This window comes from Vidua chalybeata, chromosome 2, assembly GCF_026979565.1.
Source record: "Vidua chalybeata isolate OUT-0048 chromosome 2, bVidCha1 merged haplotype, whole genome shotgun sequence".
Lineage (NCBI taxonomy): Eukaryota > Metazoa > Chordata > Aves > Passeriformes > Viduidae > Vidua > Vidua chalybeata.
In genome coordinates, this window is record NC_071531.1 from 98596124 (window position 1) to 98618402 (window position 22279).

Genomic DNA, 22279 nt, shown 5'->3' on the forward strand with positions numbered 1-22279 from the left:
GCTTTTCAGAGTAGTCCCCACATAAAACATAGCTCTGGGAAGCCTGTCCCTTTGCCAGTCTGGCTATGCCCTACTGTCTGCTCACTGTGGTCTATGATGACATTTCAGTTCAAGAGCACTGGAAGGCATCTCCCATCTGTCCCCACATATTGTATGCGGCTCTGCAACATGAGCTAGTTTTGGAGGGCATTGAGTGGATTCCTTTCAGCTTAACAGGAAAACTAACTGTAGGAATAGCCATAATACACTCCACTGGCTATCAGGCCCTCAGTCCAAATGCCTGGCCTGGAACCAGGTGGATGTGAAACCCCCAGTGCGCCAGAGCCCCAGCATCACTCACTTGATGCTACAGCCTTGCTGCCCTACAGCCGCACTGGGGACAGGCACCGTTCTTGGCCCCCATCATGGCAATGATCCCGCTCTGCTCTGCTCTGTGGTGACTGGGAACTGGTGCTCCTGGGTATGCCCATACAGGCAATCCAGGGCAGCAAGGCAGGAGGCAAGGCAGGGACCAATTTTACTGCTGGATGGTCAAAGCTTCATCCACTTTGATCCTCTCCAACCAAGGAACAGGCCATGGAGGTGGAAGCTTGCAGTGCTCCCTGATGCAGCTCCCATTCTCCTGAGGAGAGGAAATTAATCCTCACGGGCCAAGGAAGGGGATTCCAGCCCTTTCCTGGGGCAGGAGGCAGAGTCTCATGTTGAGACAAATTCTTCACGCAGAGCAAAGGGAGGCCTGTAAGGAGTGTGAGCATTCCAAAGCACTCTGTAATGTTCCTAATAACCCAAAGCATTTAAAAATACACTTCAGTACTTACTGTCAGATTAATTTATTAGCAGGAAGCATGTTTTGCTGTAAGGCAGAAAATTAACAGAGAATTTCTGTAATTCTCAGTCAGGAGGCCAAATTATTACTGATAGTTAATATCTGCAATTAAATTGATTGTTTTGAAATGAATGAGTCTCAAAATGCATATGGAAATTTCATACAATGTATAAAATATATAACTTCTACATTTCTTAAGTAAATACTTTGCAGTTTTTATGTAAGAAACACACATCCTAGAGTTGATTTGCAAACTAAGCACTGAAGGAGATGTCCAGTATTCTGTAGCTCTCCCTGGTAAGCAGACAAGCAGAGCAGCACCGACAGAGTCCATTGGCTGAGAGAGGAACCCCATTTGCATTGCACCTGTTGGCCAAGATAAAGTCCCTACTTCGTAATTCCAGTAAAAATTAAGGTATGGTTATAATGACAATCAGAGCCTACAGAAATTTTTGAGCCTCTGGAAGAATCTGTAGAATATACGACAGAAATAAAGCCAGGCTTCCAAGCCTTCAGCCTTACAAGCGATTCCAAGTTGCACAGGAAGTTTTGTAAAAAAAAAATCTCCTTTTACAAAAAAGTTATTAAAAGTAAAGGTAGACTCTTAACTCCTCCTGAAGTAGAGAGTACCAGCAGCATCCACTGCAGTGTAGTTATTTCATGTGTATGATGTTTGACTTCATTTACTTCTCTGGGTACCCAGGCCTCCTATGATGTTTAAGGGACTTTACAATTTCAGCTGTTCCTATGAAGACACAGATTTTACCAAGTTTGATACCAGCAAACTGATCACTATAAAACTTGAAGGGGCCTTAAATCTGGACCTGTTTTTTTCCTTGCTTCTACTTCATGTAGATGAGCATTGCCAATGGATTATGGAAACAAGAAGGTTTCAGTGGGTGGACTACAGACTTTTTATTCTAATTTGGACGGTGTACACTATCCAGTCATAGCTCTGCTATCCAGTTCCAAGCTTCCCCAAAACCTAAAAGAAACAAAAAGAACCTACAGGTGCATCTTAAGACATGACTCCCCTTCCAAGACTTTAAGAAGGGCAGCAAAGATAAGATGCATGAAAGAACTGGGAAAGGGCTGTTTACATATCCTACCAGCAAGGAACAGAAAAAGATTTAAGGTATTTCCACTGGAGAGCTCAGCAGAGGAGTGAACAGAAAGTCTTGGGACATCTGTTAAAACAAACAGTTAGAGGTCAGATTCAAAGCAGGAAACAGATGGGAAGCAAAAGATTCTGGGTACAACTCTTTGTTCTGCTTATGCATTACTTCAATTACTTCAAAACTAGCAACAACACTAGACTGCAGTTTCAGTGGCTGTAGTCATCTAAGAGATGGGCACCTGAAAAGATTTGGGCTATGCCACTGCTACAGATCATCCTATCTAAGAAACAACAGGACACTGGTGATTTATTAGCTTCCATAGTCCTAGGAGCCTGTCAGTGAAGATTAGCAAAACCTCAACACTAGCAATGTTCACAGGTATGTAGGTGCCAGTGAGATGCATACAGCCAAATGCTTTTATGCCTGCCTCCAGAAGCTGAGAAAAAGCAAAGCTAATCTTTGTCTTCATTAATTCAGATGTACTGCATGTGAGGAAGCACACAGGGCAGCAAGGCAAGTACCATAAAATGAAACAACTCTGCTGCTAGGGTAAGAAGTGTTTATGAGAGACAAGATTGGTCTCCAAACCATTCAGCTAGCAATGACTGCTATCCCAATGGTTTTGTGTCCATTATACTGAGAAACAGACTGAGAAGCAAAAGCCACTTTCTAGAACAGAGATTGTTGCTGGTGATTATTTACCTACAATTTCCTAGAAGATTCCCTTGAAGACTGTATTTGAAGAAGTACGTCTTATTTCTGCCATTTTCTAGCCCAGAACTTAAAAATCCATCCTTCAATCCATACCCCAAGCAAATAAGACACCATTTTATTATTATTCTGATCTACCACCAGTGAACTTTCAGTATATATTTTTTTTAATGTTTTAAAAATGATCAGCCACCCAGTTACTTTCACAGAAAATACAAGCAGCATTTTTTCGCCAGCAGCTTCTAAATTATAAAGACCTTCAGGTAACGCTGTAAAACATTTAAGACATCATAAATAAACTTGTTCTAAAATTCACTTTCCAAACAATAAATAAAACTTTTCCTTATTTGAAAGTGCAAACAGGCTGTATTATAAAAAGTATGAAGCAAGACTGCAGGAAGTGCTTAATTGTTCAGTAATGACCAAGACACAGTTTCTTGCTTTGGTGCTGCTGGTCATCCAGCGATTTTGTTTTCTGGACCCCATCTAAAGAAGAAAACATGCATGGAGCATTAATATAACAGCAAGCATAGCCTAATACTCAACATGGACAGGCACATTGGAATAACACTGGGAGTGGGGAACGGGGTGGAGATTGTCTTCTTCCCCTTACAGAGGAACATGCAATAATCATAGCTAAGAGGAATACACCAAAGAAAGAGAGGAACTTAAACCAGTGCAGTATTGAAAACTGCACATCACATTAAAGAAAACTGTTAGAGAAATGAGCCCTGTTAAATTTGTCAAACAAAGTACCCCAAGATTAATCTTTCTCCAGCTGGATCTAAAAACCATTAAGAGAGAGAGGGACAAACAAGCCCTAACATTTTGCAGTGATCACTAATGCCATAAACAATACTCTGAGCCCGTCCTTCCCCCCTTCCCCCAGCCCACAAGGAAGTAGCTAACAAAAAGACTTCTCCCTTAATCTATCTCAGTACATGTTAGGAATGTAGATGCCTGTGGTGGGTCTCTTTTGTAGCACAAAAAGGCTTCAAAGTAAGACTTATCTAAACTCTGTTTTGAAAAGATGACAGCTCCCTTGCTACAGGGGTGCATGTCAACAGGGATTTTGTAACTTGAAGGAGTCCAGTCCAATTTATCTTGAAAAATAATAGTACTCTTTATAGAACACAATCTAAAAAGTCTTTCTAGAACAAAATTTAAAACATGATTAAGTAGTCTGAAATGAATTATGCACCAAACAGAATGTTGTTGACCTTCATAGTAGCAATGCCAGATTTTGTAATGTGTGTCAATGCCAAGCATTTTGTTACAAGTTAATTCACCCACTACAGTTAGCTATTACCTATTACAGTTAGCTCATCTATTCAAAAACCCCAGAAAACTTTTCACAGCAAAATTTAACTCACTGAAATCAAGACTAATTAAGACTAAATAATCTCAGAGGGAATCAGGTTGGTTTCAAATGTGATCTGACTTATTGATTGCAGTCATAAAATAAATTAATGAAAAAATACTTACTTTCCCTGGCTGTAGGGTCATGGAATTCAAGTGCATTAGTGTGCAATGGACTTAACTGCCACTGGTAAAAGAAGAAGAAAATGTTTACTTTTTTCAGAAGACAGAATAAGGAGCCAAGTGAGACAGGAAAAGTACCCTACAGGCCTTCACTGAGAGGGTGAGGTGGGGAATTAAGGACTCCCTCTTGAACACATTTGCTTTGAGGACAAGTAACTGTTACAGGCATGCAGACATTAACTCCCTTGAGAAGGGGGAATGAGGCTGCTCACACCGACAGTGCTGCAGTTAGTCTGGGAGAGTGCCCTGACCACAGCTCTTTCAGGAGCTGCTGGAAAGCAGTGTGCTGTCACACAGCAAAATCATACAGTGACCTCCCAAATCAGCTACCATGCTGTGACAGGGGAGGCTTGCAGAGAACTTCACCATGTGAAGAGATCACCTCCAACAACAGCCAGTTAGAGGGAAATCTTCCACTTAGATAGAAAAAACAGAGAGGCTTGGCCCCATCCTCTGGCACATGGCACAGCACTGCTCCCCAGAACTGTGACAGAGCAACCTCTCAATTCCACTCAGCTGACTAAACAGCACAGCACTCCTCTATGCTGGCTGCAGGTGACTGCTCACTCTACTCTCCCATCAATGCTGCCCCCAGTTTTCAGAATACAGTACATTTAGACACTTACTGTAAATTTGCTTACACCCTCAAGTTCACCAAACTTCATATAGGATATGTCTGCTTTCTTTTTTCCAGCATCAACATCTCCTGCATAGATCTGCTTGATACCAGCTCCTTTAATTAAAGGGACACATTCATCACATGGACATTTTGTTACAAATATCATGCTTCTCTCATCTGGCTTTATTTCTCGACACCTACAAGCAGTCACAAAACAGAACTTCAGAGTTTGTATCTTGGTGGTTTTCAATTGTTACAAATTTGATACCTCAAAAAGCAAGCAAAGAAGTGTTGTTTACTATCAGAAGCAACTTATTCCTAATCAAGTGCACACGTACACAATAGAATCTGGTTTGGTATCACTATCTGTGAATAACACCCATCCCACATCTCCACACCTATTATTGTTGGAAGCTTAATCAACTGCCACACTTCCTCATTTTGGGTTATAGCATGGTCTAGCAAGAAGCAGAGCCAGTGGCTTGTATCTGAAGGATAACTGAAGGAGCCAATATCTTTTAAAACCCAAGTTCATATAAGAAATCTCAAGAAACCCCAGGAGCTGACTGTGCCAATATACAACCAACTTCTACATCACAGGCATAAAACAGACTGTGACTGCAATCCACCGATTGTCACAGTGACATCACACATTGTCCTAGTTTGGGCTGGAATACAGTTAATTTCTTCTAAGCAATTGGTGCAGTGCTGTCTTTTGGATTTAGTATGAGAATAATGTTGAAAACAGACTGATGTTTTAGTTGTTGCTAAGTAATGCTTACTCTGAATCAAGTGCTTTGATTCATATTCTGGCAGTGAGGAGCTGCACAAGAAGCAGGAACGATGACCCAAACTGGACCAAAGGATATTCCATGCTAGAGAGTGTCACTCCCAGTATATCAACTGGGGGAGTTACCTAGAAGGGACATTGATCAGTTTGGGGATGGGGTAGGGTATTGATCAGTGGCTGGTGAGCAATTGTGTTGTGCATTACTTGTTTTTACATTGGGTTTTATTCCTATCTACAATTATTAATAAATTTTAATTTGTTTCAATTATTAAACTGTTTTTGTCTCAATCTACAAGTTTTACTTTTGATTCTTCTCCCCACTCCACTGGGGCAGGGAGATGAGCAAGAGGCTGCATAGTGTGTACCTTCCCCACTGGGTTTAAACCACAACATGCATTTATCATGGAATTGTTTCCAAACCATCTCATTCTTCTCTGTGGTAAAAATAAACCCATTACCTGAATGTCAGGGCATTCTGCTCCGCATGGATAATGTATCTGAACTTTCTGATTTCCCGATCTTTTTGCTTATCATCCATGTGTGGAAAATCAGCATATTCAGATCCAACAGGAAAGGCATTGTAACCACAGCCTATAAAATACATTGCTCCTGTTCCATCACAGCCTCTCTGCAACAGTAAACAAAGCATCAAATTTGGAGGTATTTTAACTGAGTTCTAAGTCTAAGTACAGTGGAATGTATACTTTTGCATGATCAGACAGCTCAGCTCTTGCCAACGGCTCCATGTCCATATGAAGCTTTTCCACTGAGCCCTGCAGGAGCTGCACAGGTAAAGTATAACACCTCTGTTACCTGCACCAGGCTTTTGGGGCTTTCCTTTTGGCAAGTAATACTGACAGTAGGGACAAGAAGTCTGAAGGATTTAGTCCTTAACAACGTACACTATTAAATACAGCTGGAGGTCATCCCTGGTGTGCCAGAGATGGAGTTTTGCCTGTCTTTTAGCAGACTCAGTGACCAGTGGGCTGATAAGAGGCAATTGGTGATTGAAATAAGAAAAAGAAACAAAACAGCAATAAGCAGCTGATGATTGAAGTCTTAAAGACAAATTAAGAGTATGTTGCAGCTGCATGAAGAATGAGGCTTCCTGGGCTTGGTAACATGCATAAGCAGAGATCCAAAGGACAAAAACTTTCTGTTTGGATGGGAAAAAGCACTGTAACAATATTCATAGAAAAATACTGCTTTGATCCAAAAAGGAATGTGCTAAAGCCCATACAGCATTTAACTGCAACAAATATCCTCAGAAGACTGTCAGGCTATAGTTGTACCGAGACCTCTCCTAAAAAGAGCTGCAAAGAGGGCCCATGCAGGGCACAAGCTGCCTGATCAGCAGCTGTGGCAATACCTTGTAGCCAGGATACCTGGAATAACTGACAATGACTGGGGAAGCAGGCACACTGAAAATCCAGACAGAGACACTGCTGTAGTTACTAAAATAATTTATATTTCCCCTTCATCTTAAAGCATAACAATGAACCAGTCATTAACTGAGTTACTAAAGCTGTGTGTGTGTGTATGAAAAACAGAAGCATATAAACTTTAAGGAAAATAAGTGCAAATCCATTGGATGAATTGTGACTGCAAGAAAAAGTAACTTTTCCAATACTTACTGATTTTTCCTCTGCCCAAATAATAGCTCCAACTCCCGTTTTATGATCCTCTAAAATACATAACATTTTAGGAGTAAATAACAAATAAAGCACATCTGAGTTACCTATACATTAACATATGACATCCTAGAGTAAGGAATAACATTTATTGTTGCTTTGTGAACAGAAGGAAATAAATGCAGAAAGAAAAGCTTGGAAATTATATGAGTCTACTGTAAAAGCTGGGTGTGACTGCAAGGCAGTCATTCTAGGATTTTGCTGTGTACATTTGTTCACAAATGAAATGAAGCAACCAACACATACATAAAATGCGTGCCAAGAATATGTGTGGACAGGTTCACTAATGTGAGACAGCTAACTGATAGAAATCTTCTTGTTTACTACTTAATTACTTAATTTCTGCTATTCTTTAAGTTTATGCTTCTCTGATCTGAAGTCCTATCAAAATTATTCCTATTTTATACCAAATTCGGAGACAAAATATTAACAATTGGATTTTGGGGGTGCAGTCTATCACCACCATAGGAAAACTGGTATAGAGCTTTCCTTATGTGACTTGGATGGTTTTTATGGCACTTGAAAATCTTCCCCAGTAGCTACTGATGAGAATCTTGAGCATATTAAGGAGAAAAACACTTCAGGCTTCCATTGATAAATATTGCAGAACACACTGTTTCCATGAATCATTTCCACCATCCTTAGTATCACTACCATATGCAATAACTCAAAGAGGGTCTTTCCTGCCAAAGATGTCCTTTATCAAAGCTGTCTTCATCTATATTCTGCATATTTATTAGACACTGATGAAGAGAAGATGATAATGACTGATTAAACCAGCAAAGAAAACATCCTATGTTCTTGCTCCCTTTATATCCACCTATATAAGAGTGTAAAGCACCTAAATATGTGTGTGAGCTGCTATTTATTTTAATTTCATTACAGTGCAATAAAAGCTGGCTCAAATCCCAGACCTGAGTCCAGGCTGAACACTACAGCTAAACTTGAATTTTGCTGCCCCAAGAGCGAGTACTCAAGTTTGGTCATTCCATCTTGTTCTGTATAACGGAAGCTGTACAAAGAACTCATAACTAGTTCCATGAAACTTCTGAATTACAACTAAAAAATGTCATTTCTGCAATTTTTTGAGACAAAATTCGCTGAGGGTTCCTGACCTGGTTGGGTTTGGATGGGTGCGTTGGGGGATTAGTTTTGGTTTAAGCTTTATATATGTACTATTTGTTTGTTTACAATGGTTTAAAAAAAGCAACTATCATATCTAGAGTACAAAACCATCTCTATGGAGTACCATCAAGTTTTAAGTTTTCTGTTCTCTGGAAGAACTTATCACTTTCCTGCATTGGTACCCAGAGAGAATAAAGCAGCTAACAGAAGTAATCTCTATCAAGAGAGAGTCAATAACTACCTTTCTACCTCAGAAGCCTGGACATAAAACTCCAGCATCTGTGCAAAGAAAACCCCTATGAGATATATTAGCACTTCCACTAATAGCATTAGGACTAGGAGACTTAATATAATGGTACTTAATGTCCTGCTGAAGGATATTATTTCACTGTTTTTTTCTGAAGTGTATATAATCTTATTGAAATATTGACATTTACTTGATAACAGAAGCATCTTGTGAGACCTCAGTAAAAAGAGCCTCAGAGCAGCTTGAAGAATTTAAACATCATTCTGTTCTATTTTCAGTTGGGTGTTGGACATATTGGCAGGGCAGGGTTTGGTAGCACTGTATGTGAAACACCTGCACTGATTTCCTCATGGAAAGCTTTCACACACAATACTGTGTGCCCCTGTGGAGTCTTTACTATTACTGTTGCACTCATTTCACACGTGTAGGAATGGCATTGAGCAGCTTGCTTAAGGAAGTACTTGGAAGAATAAGACTGAAATTAGGAACTTGCTCTACTGATGAGACCCCCTTGTTCCTGTGCTCCAGTAATGACTCACCTGTCCGATAGGCAAGTAGCCTGGCTTGTATCATACAGTGCCTTGCCACGTCCTGGGGCAAACACAGATCATCTGCTTCATTTGTTCGTTGGGATCCACTCCTGTAAAATCCAAAGCATCCAAAGACAGGGACACTGGCAGCCACTGATGCCAAGACCAAGACAAGATCTTTCATATTCTGCCTAAGGTTGCTGAAGTATGGGTTTTCACAGAGGTTCTCCAGTCCTATTGTCATCAATATTTGCTTGTGCATTTCCTCATTTGAAATTAGAAATATACTTTCATATTCTTTTATTCTCTCTTGCCTACATGCAGTATAAAAGTCAGTGTTACAGTCAGGCTGTGATTTTGCTATTTTCTGAATAAAATCAAACTTGGTGGAAGTTTCTTCAATAAACTGCACCATGTAGCACACCAAAGGCTGAAGCAACACACACACACGAGCACGACTGTTTGACTTCAGTCTTTCCACTGCTTTGGCATCCAGCTTTGCATCCTCAGTGCTTGTTGGATTGGATACCTCGTTCTGCAAGCTGATCTCAGGATCTGCAGGCCAGTAAGAAATCCTGTTCACCCCGGCTGGAAGAGAAGATAATGCAGCAGAAGGAACCATGCAAGTGCAGTGGAACATAAAGCTCATATTCAACACACTATTGTCTAACCCTGGTTTTACTTATTTAAGGCCCCGAGTCCTGCCTAAGGGGTGTTTAGACAACAAAAATGCTGGTAGATACAAGTATCAAGGGTTATCCAACTTGATAATCAGACTCAGATAAAAATTTGAGTTACCCAAGTTATCAGATCTTTGTGACTGCCTAATTTTGCATCTTACATCCAACAGATAAATTAGCAACACACAAAAAGAAGTTAGCACTGACAGACATTGCTACTGAGATTAAAAATCAATATTTGCAGAAGGGCTGTACCAGCAGATCCCATTTCTGGAAGTGAATGATCTGATTTGTCTTCAAATCTCATGTGGAAAAGAAACCCTGTGATTTCTGCATAAAAAACTATTCTTCCCTGGTGTCAGTGACAAGCAATGGGAAAGTAAGGAAAAATACATCCATCTAGGCCTAGTCATCAGGCTCAGGGTTGCTCTGGCAGAGCACAAAAAGACAGTCAGAAACTCAGCAGTGCATCCCAGCTGAGAGACAAGGACCACCAGTAATAATGGTTGCACATTACAGAAAAATAGGGTCTTGGCAGCAAACCCCAGTTTCTTGACCATCAGCTCCAGGAAATGTACATTAATTTTTTCCTTATGGAAAACATCAGTGCAGGCTTTACAAATCAGGGATTTGCATTCACAACTGGGACAGTCCAAAGAGAAAACAGGCTTTCTGTTTTCAATCACAAGTGTAACATTTACTCATACTTACTACAGTCATTGCTTACCATTTACAATCATTTTTAAACAAGTTGAACATGGTTTTCTGGAAAAATAAAGATCACAGTTTTTAAGTCTTGATCCATGTTTAATGAGTGCAATCTGGCCAGCATGCAAGTCTGTACTGGAGCAATGAAGACCGATAATCTTCATATTTTTCACCACAACCAGACCACTCTTCTTCACCTACAGAGAAGGGCACTATTAATTATTTTACTTTTTTTCAGCATTGATTCCACAAAGATGTTACAGCTCTTACTTGGATAACAGTAACCAACCAGCAGCAGAGCACAGAGCTCTTCAGTACAAATGAATCATTAAACAATCTGCACTTTCCTAAGCATTTTTTCTTGCTGTTTTGTTTTCACATGTGCCTGCAATATCAAGGTGCTGTGTCTATGTCAAACTCCAAAGATGGACATGTCACAGATTCCTGATTTTTTCTGGTCATTGCTTTGCCCGTAACAAAATCCAGAAGCAGTATAGGAAATTCTGTCAATTATAGCTGAAACCTTCTCTGAATCAGCCAGCATCTGGAAATGCTCATGAATTTAATTTCTGTCTTAAGCCTGACCATCCTGGGAGCCAATAGCTTCTCTAGCTTTATTTCTGTCTCTTCTATGTAATAAATCCTGGTTCTAAAGAATCTTCCATGGAAGAAGTCTGCATACCACAGACAAGAGCTATTACATCTGGATTCCCATGTATTATCAAAAAACTGGATACAAACTAGTTTGACAAAGCTGGTGAAACAGATCTCTTTATGCAATACAGCTGCTACTGAACAGTTGCCTTAGATCTGTAAATTATTCAACTGCTGTGTGGTTACAGAAATGAGACTTCACTAAAGCCCTACATGCAAGCCAAGTGCCATTTCTAACTGAATTACTAAATTTCAAACTGCTTTTGAAAGCTGCAGGTGCTGCTCAGCTATCCCTCCTTTGGATCTAGCCTGGGACATACCCAGCTCTGAAAATGAGGCCTAATTGTCACTCAGATTATTTTCCTATCTTTTCTTGCCCTGGCTGTTACCTGTGCTATGGATCTTAGCACATGGATATGCTCTACACAATGCAGTTACCATTTAAAGAGCCCAGTAACAACTCTGATCACAAAAGGAAACATCCTGTTCCAGGTCAGTCTGAAAATGCCTCTTGACTATGAAGAGTAACTGGCCACTGTTTAGAAGACCCACTCTCAAGGGCAGTTTCTTTTCCTTGTCACTAAAGTAGTTACCTACAAGTTCTTGATCAGCAAACATTTCAAGTATTTGTGTAACCTCCACTGTATAAAAGAACTGCTCATCTACATCATGAACATTGTAACTCTGAAAGAGTCTCTCTACACCAACAACCACATTGACTTTACACACAGCGTACATACCACACCTCCTTTGTCATGTCTTTAAAACACCTGCCATTTTTTAGTGCTTGCTTTACCTCTTGGGGTATGTATCTTGCCTTTCAAAGTTTTTCAGGAAGAGCATGCTATTTAGACATTTTGCTTTTTTTCTCCTACTACTGGATTTTTTTTCTACTTCTAAGAAATATTTGAAAAAAGTTTATTACATTTGGTTTTATTTTTGTTTTTTTTTTTTTTTCCATCTGGACTATATGTCATCTAAAGAGCAGTTGGGTTAAATTCACTGAAGGAGCTCTTCAGAATGACCAAGTAACAATAAGAACAGACATTTTACCTGGGATTTTTTCTGCTGCTCAGCCGAGGGAAAGAGCTCCATCCAGAGACTTAATAAAGTAAAAAGATTGACCTTAGAAAGTCTTGGCATTTGACCTGTTTTGAAGAAAAAAAGAGAAATATTTATTAGAGAATACATATAAAGAAACTCCATATTGCTGAACATTATGAACATTATTTTTCAAGTCTTCTGCACCACAGCTGCTACAGAAGCTGGTTCTGCTCTTTCAGCAGCAACAGCCACACTATCCTTTTCAGGGCAGCCATTGCCAACTCAGGATGCTCACAACTAAGATGCAGATTTGTGCAACAAGAGGAAGTGGTGAAACTTTCATTGAAATTCAGTGAGTTAGTTCGACTCAGAGGTGTAGAGCAGAAATCACAGATCAGATCATCAGACCCCACACAATTTAATGTGCTCAAATGATTCACAGATGCTCAGAGAAATCTGAGACAGCTTCTAATGCAGCTTCAGGCTCACCAGAGAAGAGGGCAAAAATATCCAGGCACACACACCATGATCACACACACTGATGCCTGTAGCAAGAGTGGACGAGCCACTGTGAAACCTTCCAGTTACTTCGGTTCTGGAGATCCTGCTTCTGGATTCTTACAGTCTGCTTAGATTTTGGCTAGGTTTTTTACAAAAATTTAAACCCTTTGCTCAGGCTGTCACTTCTGACAAAATACCCAAATGCAAAAATCCCTTCTCAGAGCACCACCTTGTGTTCTACTCAAAATCTGGAAGTTGTCCTGTGAGGGCCAGCACAACTCAGCATTACTGAGTGCCCCACAAAGGAAAAAGGAGGAAGCACTGTGCTGGTCAGTAAAGCTTGCACTGCTCCAGATGTAAAGCTATCTAGCCTCACACTTGGCAAGAAGTTTATTAAGCCTTTGAAATATCTCCAGTCCCCATTTCAGGGGTGCTTACAGAGAGCTGTAATGAACACATATTCCTCTGCAGGTCTCACACGTGCTGTCTGACAGTAGTATTATTTCTATCTTTTCCCACAAATGTTACAGTTTTAGCAAAGGAGGAAATGGCAGTGGCAAGAATGGAACAGAATAGAGAAAAACATTCTTTAAGTAGTTCTAGCAGCTTGGAAGAGATACAATCAGATATTAAGATTACCTAGCTGGGGAAGAGGGTTAGTTTAATGGCATGTCTGTAAACCCAAACAATTAGGACAAGAGATAAACATATGCAATCCATGACTGAAACACCATTTCCGACAGTATTTTAGCAGCTTTTTTCACACATAAATGTGGTTTGGGAAAGTAAATATAGGCCTGTTAGCAGCACTATCTGATGCCATATTGTCCACTGTTCCTTAGGCTGCCCAGCTCTGCTACCCCACTTGGCACAAGCACTGCAAAGGGCACCTGTTTAGCACAGTCAGATAAGTGTGCTAGAAATGTACATGCCAAGCAGCACAAGATCTGTTGTCACTTGTACTAAAAGCAAACAGTAAAAGTAAGTCTGCAAGCCACATCTAAAGAAGCAGAATCTGTTTTGTTAAATGGGCATTTGAGTTCATTCCCATTACAGGGCCTGTTTACTCCTGTCATAGCACACACATGTACAGTTCCCAAGTGGCAAGTTAAAACAAACAGTGCAATTAATACCAATGCACATACACACCTTTGTGTTTTCTAAAATGGACTACAATATGGCACACAGAGTAGACTTAAAACTGCATGCACCACAAAAAAGTTTGAGTTACTCTTTGTTTTCTTGCACCTAACCTGAATATGACCTGTCAAACGCAAGGGAAACAAACTGAAGAACATCCTGACATGCATTTATAATGAGAAGCATAAAAATATTCTGAAGAAGGAAAGACCTTTAGTTACAGTTATCGTATCTGTGTGTTTGCATCTTCACTCACTTAGGTAGTTAAATACTCCCTTAAGTTCAACAGGGTGAAGAGAAGGCTGGTTAAAATGGACTGGAAAAAAGGCAGAAGATGTCTTATAGAATTAAAAGCAACTACAGAAGACGGGGGAAGTAAAGGAATCAGGCTCTCTGCTACTGAGAGCAAAGCCACACAAAAGGAGTGCTCTTTGCAGGTGCATCAGGCCCACTTCACACAAAGGTATGATTTTACTCCTCCTGGTTATGGATCTTGCTTCAGTGAGGCGAGGCATGCTCTAGGGAAAGTGTGTGTGGAGGTGGGTGCCAAAAACCCTGCTGCACCTGGAAGCAAACAGGACCTGGGCACAGACTACCCGGACATGGCTCAGATCCAGGATTATGTCCTGCCTATAACACAGGAGTTCCTAGTCCAAAGTCTGAAAGGCTTCTAACAAGTGCTTGACACCAGGGAGGAAGCTACCAGTGATATCACTCTGCTGCCTGGGAAAAGGAAACTCATTTTCAGACTTCATCAATTTTGCTTGCTTGGAAGCAGGATTTCCACAAAACCAGGATGAAACAAAACTCCTATACCCACCCAGGAGAGCTGGCTGCCCTGTCATGGTGCTCAGTCTAAGAACCATATATATATCATATCTATATGCACACAACACTCCCTTAGGATGCAGAAGTGGGATCTGTGGAATCTACCAGCATCTGTTTCTCCTGGACACTCCCAACCCTGTGAGAAAGTTGCCCTCTACCAAACCCATACCATGGGCCTGCTGTGGGGTTAGAACACTCCTCAGAAGGTGAGCATTTTCCTGCACATTGCATTGTATGAACATTAAATATACCTGGTATAGGGCAAGAAATCACTGTAACAGGGCACAAGGGGGGGACCAAAATACAAGCTTATGTTATTAAAAGGCCCTCAAGGAGAAGGGTCTTGTCAAGCAGGAGTAGGGGAGAACACATAAGACATATAAATTGAGATATATATATATATATATATATTTATTTGATGTATAGATATATGCTTAAAGATACTACACACAGAAATATATACTTTATGTATACATACACACAGTGTATATATAGCATATATGTACACACACTATATATATAGTATCAAGTGTGCATATATATAAAGCATCTATATACTTATGTGCTAGAGATATGCTACATATATTTTTGTATATATATTTTTATATGAAAGTATAGGTACGTATAAATATCTATATACACACACATATACGCATATATATATATATATATGTAGATATATGTATATTTATGTATATATACACTTTATTGCACTGTCTGTGAGGGTCAGGAGCACTCTGTCAAGCATCACCGGCCGAGGGGGAAGGCGCGGGCTCTCTGAACAGCCCTGGGATGAGGCGGAAAGTGTCCCCTGAAGAGAGGACAGACCAGGCGGCCCCTGGAAGGACACACTGGGTGAGGCGACACCCGCGAGGGGCCGGTCAGCGCACACCCACCCACCCGGCCCGGCCCGGCCCGGCCCGCCGTCAGCGCCGCGGGGCCGCAGTTCCTTCACAGCGGGACAGGCCCCGGCCCGCCCCACCTCCCACCCCCGCAGACTGGCTCACCGGCCATGCTGTCGGTCTGCGTGCTCGCCGCTTTCACCCGCGGCCCCGCCGCCGCCTCCTCCGCGCCGTGCATGGGTGTGGGTGCGGGTGCGGGTGCGGATGCGGGTGTGGGTGCCGTGCCGGTGCCGTGCCGGAGCCCCCCGCCGCCGGCCCCGCGCCGCCCCCCGGGCGGCACCACCCCCATGGCCGCCCCCCGGGGCGGGGCCGGTCGCACGGCAACGGCCGCTGACGGGCGGGAGCCTCGGCCAATGGGAAGCGCGAAGGGCGCGAAGGGCGGGGCGGTGGCTCCCGGCCGGATCCGCGCTCCGTAGCGGGAAGTTAACGGGAGCGCGGGGTCGCGGGGTGAGCTGCCTTGGAAGCGACCCGCAAGGATCAACCAATGTACTTCTGGCTCGGCACAGGAGCACCCCCAAGAGTCACACCATGCGCCCGAGAGCACTGTGCAAACGCTTCTCGAGCTCTTATCAGTTCCAGTGCCCAACCACCGTCTGGGTGAAGAACCTTTTCCTGATATCCAACCTAAACCTCCCCTGACACAGCTTCAGGCCATTCCCTAGGGTCCTGTCGCCGGTCACCACAGAGAAGAGATCAGTGCCTGCCCCTCCTTTCCCTCTCACGAGGAAGCTGTAACTGCGACGGGGGCTCCCCTCAGTCTCCTCCAGGCTGAACAGACCAAGGGACCAAGCCACTCCTCATACGGCTTCCCCTCAAGGCCTGTCACCACATTCGTAGCTCTCTTTTGGACACTCTCTAATAGAACCACAGAAGAAGACTCAGAATATTCTGAGCTGGAAAGGATGCATCAGGATCATCAAGTCCAACTCTTGCTTGAATGGGATCCCAGGAAGTTATTTTCTGCAGCAGGCGGCTCAGCTGCAAATGGTGCAGGCAGAGCAAAGAGCAGAGCCCCTGCTCCTGTGCTTTACTTTCTGGTGTTATGAGGGACTTGGGGGTTGTGCTCTGACAGATTATTCAGCTTTCACCAGAGGTGTCTAGAGGGACCAACCTTCATAAATAAGCTCTGCTGGGCATCATGGTCTGTATAAACCATCAGTTTGTGACCTCTGGGCTTTTCGATCGGAGCCTCTAGAGTGTAGTACTTAATGTCCCTGCCATTTTTTCTAAATATCAGAGTATGTAAAAGCTTCTCTGTGGATACATTTTTGGAAGTATATTCATAAACTGCTGTCATGTATAAAGCAATTATTGTGAGTTAGTGACAAAAAAAATCCCATCTTGAAGAGTTTCAGAAGTCCTTGACCATCTAGACTAAAAAGACTCAGGAATTCTTTTAGTCCTAGAAGGACTAAAAATTAGTAAAAGAATTCCTGAGGATTTAGGTCAGGAATTCCTGACCTAAAGCAATACAGAATTTTTTGAGTCTCAAATCAATTCAATTGAAGCCTAAAAACTGGATAAGAGCATGAATTAGGTTATAAATAGTTTCTTTCTAAGGATTCTTTTGTTTCATCTATGGCCTAAAATTATTTATTTACTGTGCATGCATTGCATGACTATCTCAGATGAATTTTTCTTGTTTGGAAAAACTCCCTTCTAGACACCCACTTTATGAAAGACTACAAAAATGATTTGTGCATTTTCACGTACCAATCTCTCAAATGTGACTGGACCACTGCTGAATTCAGTGTTAAAATAGACTGCATCAAGCAAAAGGGTAACACCTGTCAGTACGTTTTTCTCCCGGTATCCCAAAACCAAACCAAGACTTACAAGAAGTCTCTCTGCTCTGTTATATCTTCAAGTGGTTTTCTCCTCCCCTGTGTTAGAGAAACTTCTTTTTTCATAAGTAGCTTGCTGATTCAGACACAGTATTTGACTTGTGTGCTCTAGGGTTTCCATTCAGAGCTAGGCAGGGAGGTGGGCTGTTCGAGGGTCACTAAGCCTGAAGTATGTGGAAATCAAATTTACAGCAACATTCATCTGTAATTTACAGTCACCTCTTTGTGGCAGACTTGTCTTCATAAGAGGGGAAGCAGCATGATAGATAGATAGATAGATAGATAGATAGATAGATAGATAGATAGATAGATAGATAGATAGATAGATAATGTCCCATTTTACAATGGCTTTTAATCTAATTATGATCTTGAATTTGAAAGCTCCCACTGACTGGATTGGGATTAAAGGATTTGCTGCTTCTCTTTGCCTTCCACCAAAAGCTGCAGGTAAAAGCTAGAGGGCAGCAGACAACAGCATCTCTGTAGAGCATGAAGAGGGTACTCATTCACTCCAGAGCCAAGAGAAATCATGTCATTCCCCAAAATTTGTTGAAAGGAAAATGGCACCAACCCTACTGCCCAGGGACTAAGTAGGCTTCTTTTGGCAAGATTACAGTGGAGAAATAGGACGGTAGTAATGAGAAAAGTGTGTCTTAGTCTTGCTGTTCCTTTATATACAACTCAGGGCAATTCAGCCTTTCCAGTTAAACCAGCATGTTGTCCTCTGAGCTTCAATTTCTATAATTTACAGATTGGCAAGAGTTTCTGGATGGCCCTTTTCTCCTTGAAAGGGATCTGCTGAAAAAACCTACTGCTTCTCTCAACAGCTGCAGTTTGTTCCTGCATCTGTGTCTTACAAACCCAATTTATTCAAGTGATTGATTGCTTAACACCCCTTTCCCCTCACCCCTTTTTTCTTTACTTAGCAGACCCGTTTGCTTGAATGTCCCATTTGAGGTGTCCCAGAAGGCTCTCATTGCTGATATGTTGTGTTTTGATCTGACAGATGGGAGAAAGCAAAAGCTCTCTCTGCCACAATGTCCTTTGGAAGTTGCCATACCCCTTGTGTTCTCATACCTCTGGTTTGTTCCCATTTGTGCAGGTACCTTCTGATACACAGCTACAAAGATGTGTGATCATCTTGGCTGATGACTTTCAGGATTTTATGCTTTGCAATAATTTAATTTAATAGCCATTTGGTATAGCAACACTGCTCATTGTTTAAATTTACTGAGATGTTTTGCTTGGCTTTTATGGTGCTTCTTGTACCACTGTTAGTACATTTTTACACCCTCATCTTCATGGTATCGGTGGACTGAAAATCTCATTCCCCATCACCATCTCTTTTGGGGTTGATTTGCTGAGAAAACTTATTCCTGCTTTGCAGTTACCTACTTTGCAGTATTTTTCTGTGTCTGTGCACTGCAGGTTTTAGATCCTGGGTCCAGGTTTCCTGTATTAACCATCAGCTCTCTTAAGGCAGATGACTTCACACTACCTGAAAATTCTAGCTGGAATATAATGATAAACAGTGAAGCTATTAATCTAATTTATTAATATAATTTAATATTAATATAATTTAATATTAATATAAATTTTAATTTATAAATTCCTAGTTTAAAGACTAGGAAGAAGAACTTATAGTGCTTATTCTTGGAGGTTTGGATCTTTATTAATCTCTAGGAGTTCTGCTTTGACCTTTATTAATCTCTAGGAGATCTATTTTGACCTTTATTAATCTTTAGTTCTACTTTGACCTTTGTTTTGCCTTCTGGATTTAAAAACAAACCCTCTTCTCTTAGAAAGTTTTATCTGTGAACTGTTAAGCATCTGTAACAGCTAGGCCCATCAGTTCATGTAGGAAATACCTAGTATTTGTTAGTACCATGCAAATACAACAAGGTGCTCTTTTTATCTCTTAACACCCCTTGTATAAATGACCTTGGAAGAGATGTGCTTGCTTTATAAAGCAGCGTGCTGAAGTACACGCAGTGGAAAGGGAAATAGTTGGAGTGTGTGGTGGCAGCAGCGTGATTTGTGATGGCTGTGCTGCTGAGCAGGGAAACCTGCCCTGAACAGGAGCCACTCCAAGAGCCTCTGTCTTTATCACTCGCTGCTTTTTTCACTGCTTTGAAAAGCAGCAAGATTAGGAATTATGTAAAAGTCAGTTTGACAACAGTGAAGGCAGCATCTGTCAACTCTATGTCATGGAGGCAAAAAAAATGGTTTTGCAAATTCTCTGCCTGTCTCCTGCTGTAGACATTGTAGGCCCCAGTCCCTGCTTTGTGAGGGGGAGAGCAGTGTCCTGCCATGTTGGTGATGCATGGTACCACTAAAACTTTTTGAATGAGCAGCTTTTTCCTCACTGGTCACTGAAAGCAGCCAAGTGACGTCTCTTTCTTCCTTCAAGCAGGGCCAGGTTTGTGCAGCCAGCCTGGAAATGATTGCTTCTGCAGTTACCTACAGATACTTGTAGTCAAACACTCTCCTGCTGATACCTTCTGGTAAACAACAGCCACTGAGGCACAGCAGAGGTGTTTTGTGGGGTAGTGAGTGAACATCCTTTGGCTGCACCAGGGTTGCTCTCAAATGGCACCAAGCGCTATCAGGATCCTTTGTACCTCAGCGCCCTCTTTGAGTTTGCTCCACTGGCTTCAACATGAATGTGAGATCCTGGTCACTCCACATCACCCTGCCCTGTGGGTCTGTGACCCAAACTCATTGATGGTCCAGCTTCCCTGAACAGGTGTGGGATTTTGCTCCCTGTCATTTGTGTGATAAGGCTCGGTTTTAAAGGTTCTGTTGTGTAAATATCCCAAAGACTGCCCAGCACAAAACCAGTACCCTGTCTGCTCTTCCAGTCTGCAAGCTCACAGAGGCAGTTTCTTCTAGGGTTGTCTTTTTTGACAACCATCAGTTGTAATGCAGTGATGTGTGCTGTCAAATGGTCTAACATGGATATTTCTCCCTTTATGTAACAGAAATTACCTGTCACATTTTTATTACTGGCATGTGTTTCCTTTGACACCCTTGTCCCATGTTTGACAAGGAGGCAAGAAATCAATTTTGTTTCTTTATTTAGAAATAAATGCATTATTCCTAGAGCCCAGACTAAAATGTAATACATTGGACATTTCCACATAGAGGCATATTACTCCTCACAACACTGCACTTCACAAAGCAAGAGGTGTCTGAGAAGAAGGAAACCAAATGAAAGTGAGGACTCTGGCTATTGCAAGCTCCTGATGAGCTGTAGTTTCTCACCAACAGCTGTAAAATGGACTGAAGACCAAATCAGTTAGTGAAGGGAAAAATATGTAAGGAGGGAAGTGTTTATGGGGAAGAAATGGATCTGGGTGGATCCCATATGTGTGGTAGGAGGGTTCTGCTCCATGAGACCAACTCCTACGGCTCTTCCGTGTTTTCCTTTGCCTTTCTCAGGCTTGTCTCAGCCAGGGCTATTTTCATCCTTCCCTGCTTCTTTCCAGTCCCCAGGCTCTGCAGGAGAGATCTCCCTTCAAAACAGACAGCACGGGAAGGAGCAAACATTTGTTTTTTCTGAGTCTATCCCTTCTGCATCTTTGTGGTAACTTCCCAGAGGCCAGAAAATTGGCCTGCTACTCTGTGGGAGCAGCTTCCTTTGTCTCAGCTGCCTTATCTAACAGGCTTGCTCTGGAGGAGCAGAATGCTGTGGGCAGGTGGATGAGATGATTCCCTGGCACAGATATGGCTTGTCCAGGTCAGTCCAGTGGGCTCTGCTGAGGTCTGCTGAAGTCTGTAAAGAGGTAGTGACTACAAGCCTCAAATGAAGTCCAGGGCTGGGAATGCTGCCTGACTTGGCAGAATTGAAACCCTTGAAAGGGATCTGCTAGAGAATGTTCCCTATGCTGTGCTCAGCTGCTGTAGGAGATGGGGAAACTCAGCCTCTCTCCACATTCCTCTTCTTCTGTGGTTGTGGACAGCTTGTGCTTCAACAGTTGTTCAAAACACAACTTGTCTTTGGGGTGTATTTGCGCAGCACAGACAAAAAGCAGACCTATGCTCAAATTAGGGAACTGATTTCCTTGTTAAGATGGGGAAAATTTGTTGCACAGGAGCCACACATTTGTTGGGCATATGCTTCCCTTTATAATCAGTTTAGCTCCAAGCTGGGCAGTGGTGGTATCCTTGATTTATAGCAGATGCCAGGTGATTTTTGTTGCTTTCAAAGTTTCCTGACATTGCTTTGCAACCTCTGCAGAGCTTCAGAGAGCAGAAACATTATGCAGAATTACACAGAATATTCTGAGCTGAAAGGCACTCACAAGGATCATTGAGTCTAACCCTTAAGTGAATGGCCCAAACAGGGATTGAACCCACTTGCAGAGTCCTGCTGTGCGTGGATACCCCTGATACAACAACAGTCTTATGGAACTGCCACGGGCTCTGTGAGATGACATCACAGCTCAGCAGAATTCTGAGAGCACTGACACAGAGCTGACTTGCTTTTGCTGCAGTGAAATGCTGCTCCTTGTCACACAGGATGATGTTAAATGAGTTCTGGAGGGGGAAAAAAGGTTACTTTTATCCTTTTGCTGCCTTTTCTCTCTTACTCTGGCCAGGGTAGCTGTCACCTCTGATACAGCAACTGCACCAACCTCCTCATGTTGCCACAATACACTGGTGGTGGTTCTCCCATTCCAGGTAAATACACCCTCCCATCTGGCTTGCATTCCTGTCACTTCCTACTGGTTTTAGTGATTTCCAGATGATGCATCTCAGGCTGGTTCACTGTGCTGA

At 42.1% G+C, this 22279-nt stretch overlaps 1 protein-coding gene across 3 annotated transcripts; it reads right to left on the reverse strand.

The window, feature by feature from the left end:
- Positions 1-978: 978 nt before the first annotated feature.
- Positions 979-15922, reverse strand: CDADC1 (cytidine and dCMP deaminase domain containing 1). 3 transcript variants are annotated; one of them, XM_053936038.1, is made up of 10 exons: positions 15762-15922; positions 12295-12389; positions 10607-10784; positions 9209-9787; positions 7241-7290; positions 6065-6234; positions 4824-5013; positions 4141-4201; positions 1936-2013; positions 979-1811 (listed from the first exon to the last, which is right to left on the reverse strand). In XM_053936038.1, the coding sequence occupies exons 1-10, from the start codon at positions 15832-15834 to the stop codon at positions 1774-1776; spliced, it is 1512 nt and encodes a 503-aa protein (XP_053792013.1). In that variant the 5' UTR covers positions 15835-15922; the 3' UTR covers positions 979-1773. The 3 variants fall into 3 exon arrangements, with proteins under 3 accessions (XP_053792013.1, XP_053792012.1, XP_053792014.1); XM_053936037.1 differs by having other exon boundaries at positions 979-2013; XM_053936039.1 differs by lacking the exon at positions 979-1811 and having other exon boundaries at positions 1922-3141.
- Positions 15923-22279: the final 6357 nt, after the last annotated feature.

What these genes read in the sequence shown, in the direction of transcription:
- CDADC1 (XM_053936037.1), bottom strand. Translation starts at nt 15,834, where the DNA reads ATGCACGGCGCGGAGGAGGCGGCGGCGGGGCCGCGGGTGAAAGCGGCG. An exon ending in AGCAGCAGAAAAAATCCCAG is followed by an intron (nt 10,785 to 12,294) that starts GTAAAATGTCTG and finishes CCTTCTCTGTAG; the next exon opens with GTGAAGAAGAGTGGTCTGGT. An exon ending in GCTACTTGCCTATCGGACAG is followed by an intron (nt 7,291 to 9,208) that starts GTGAGTCATTAC and finishes TATGTATTTTAG; the next exon opens with AGGATCATAAAACGGGAGTT.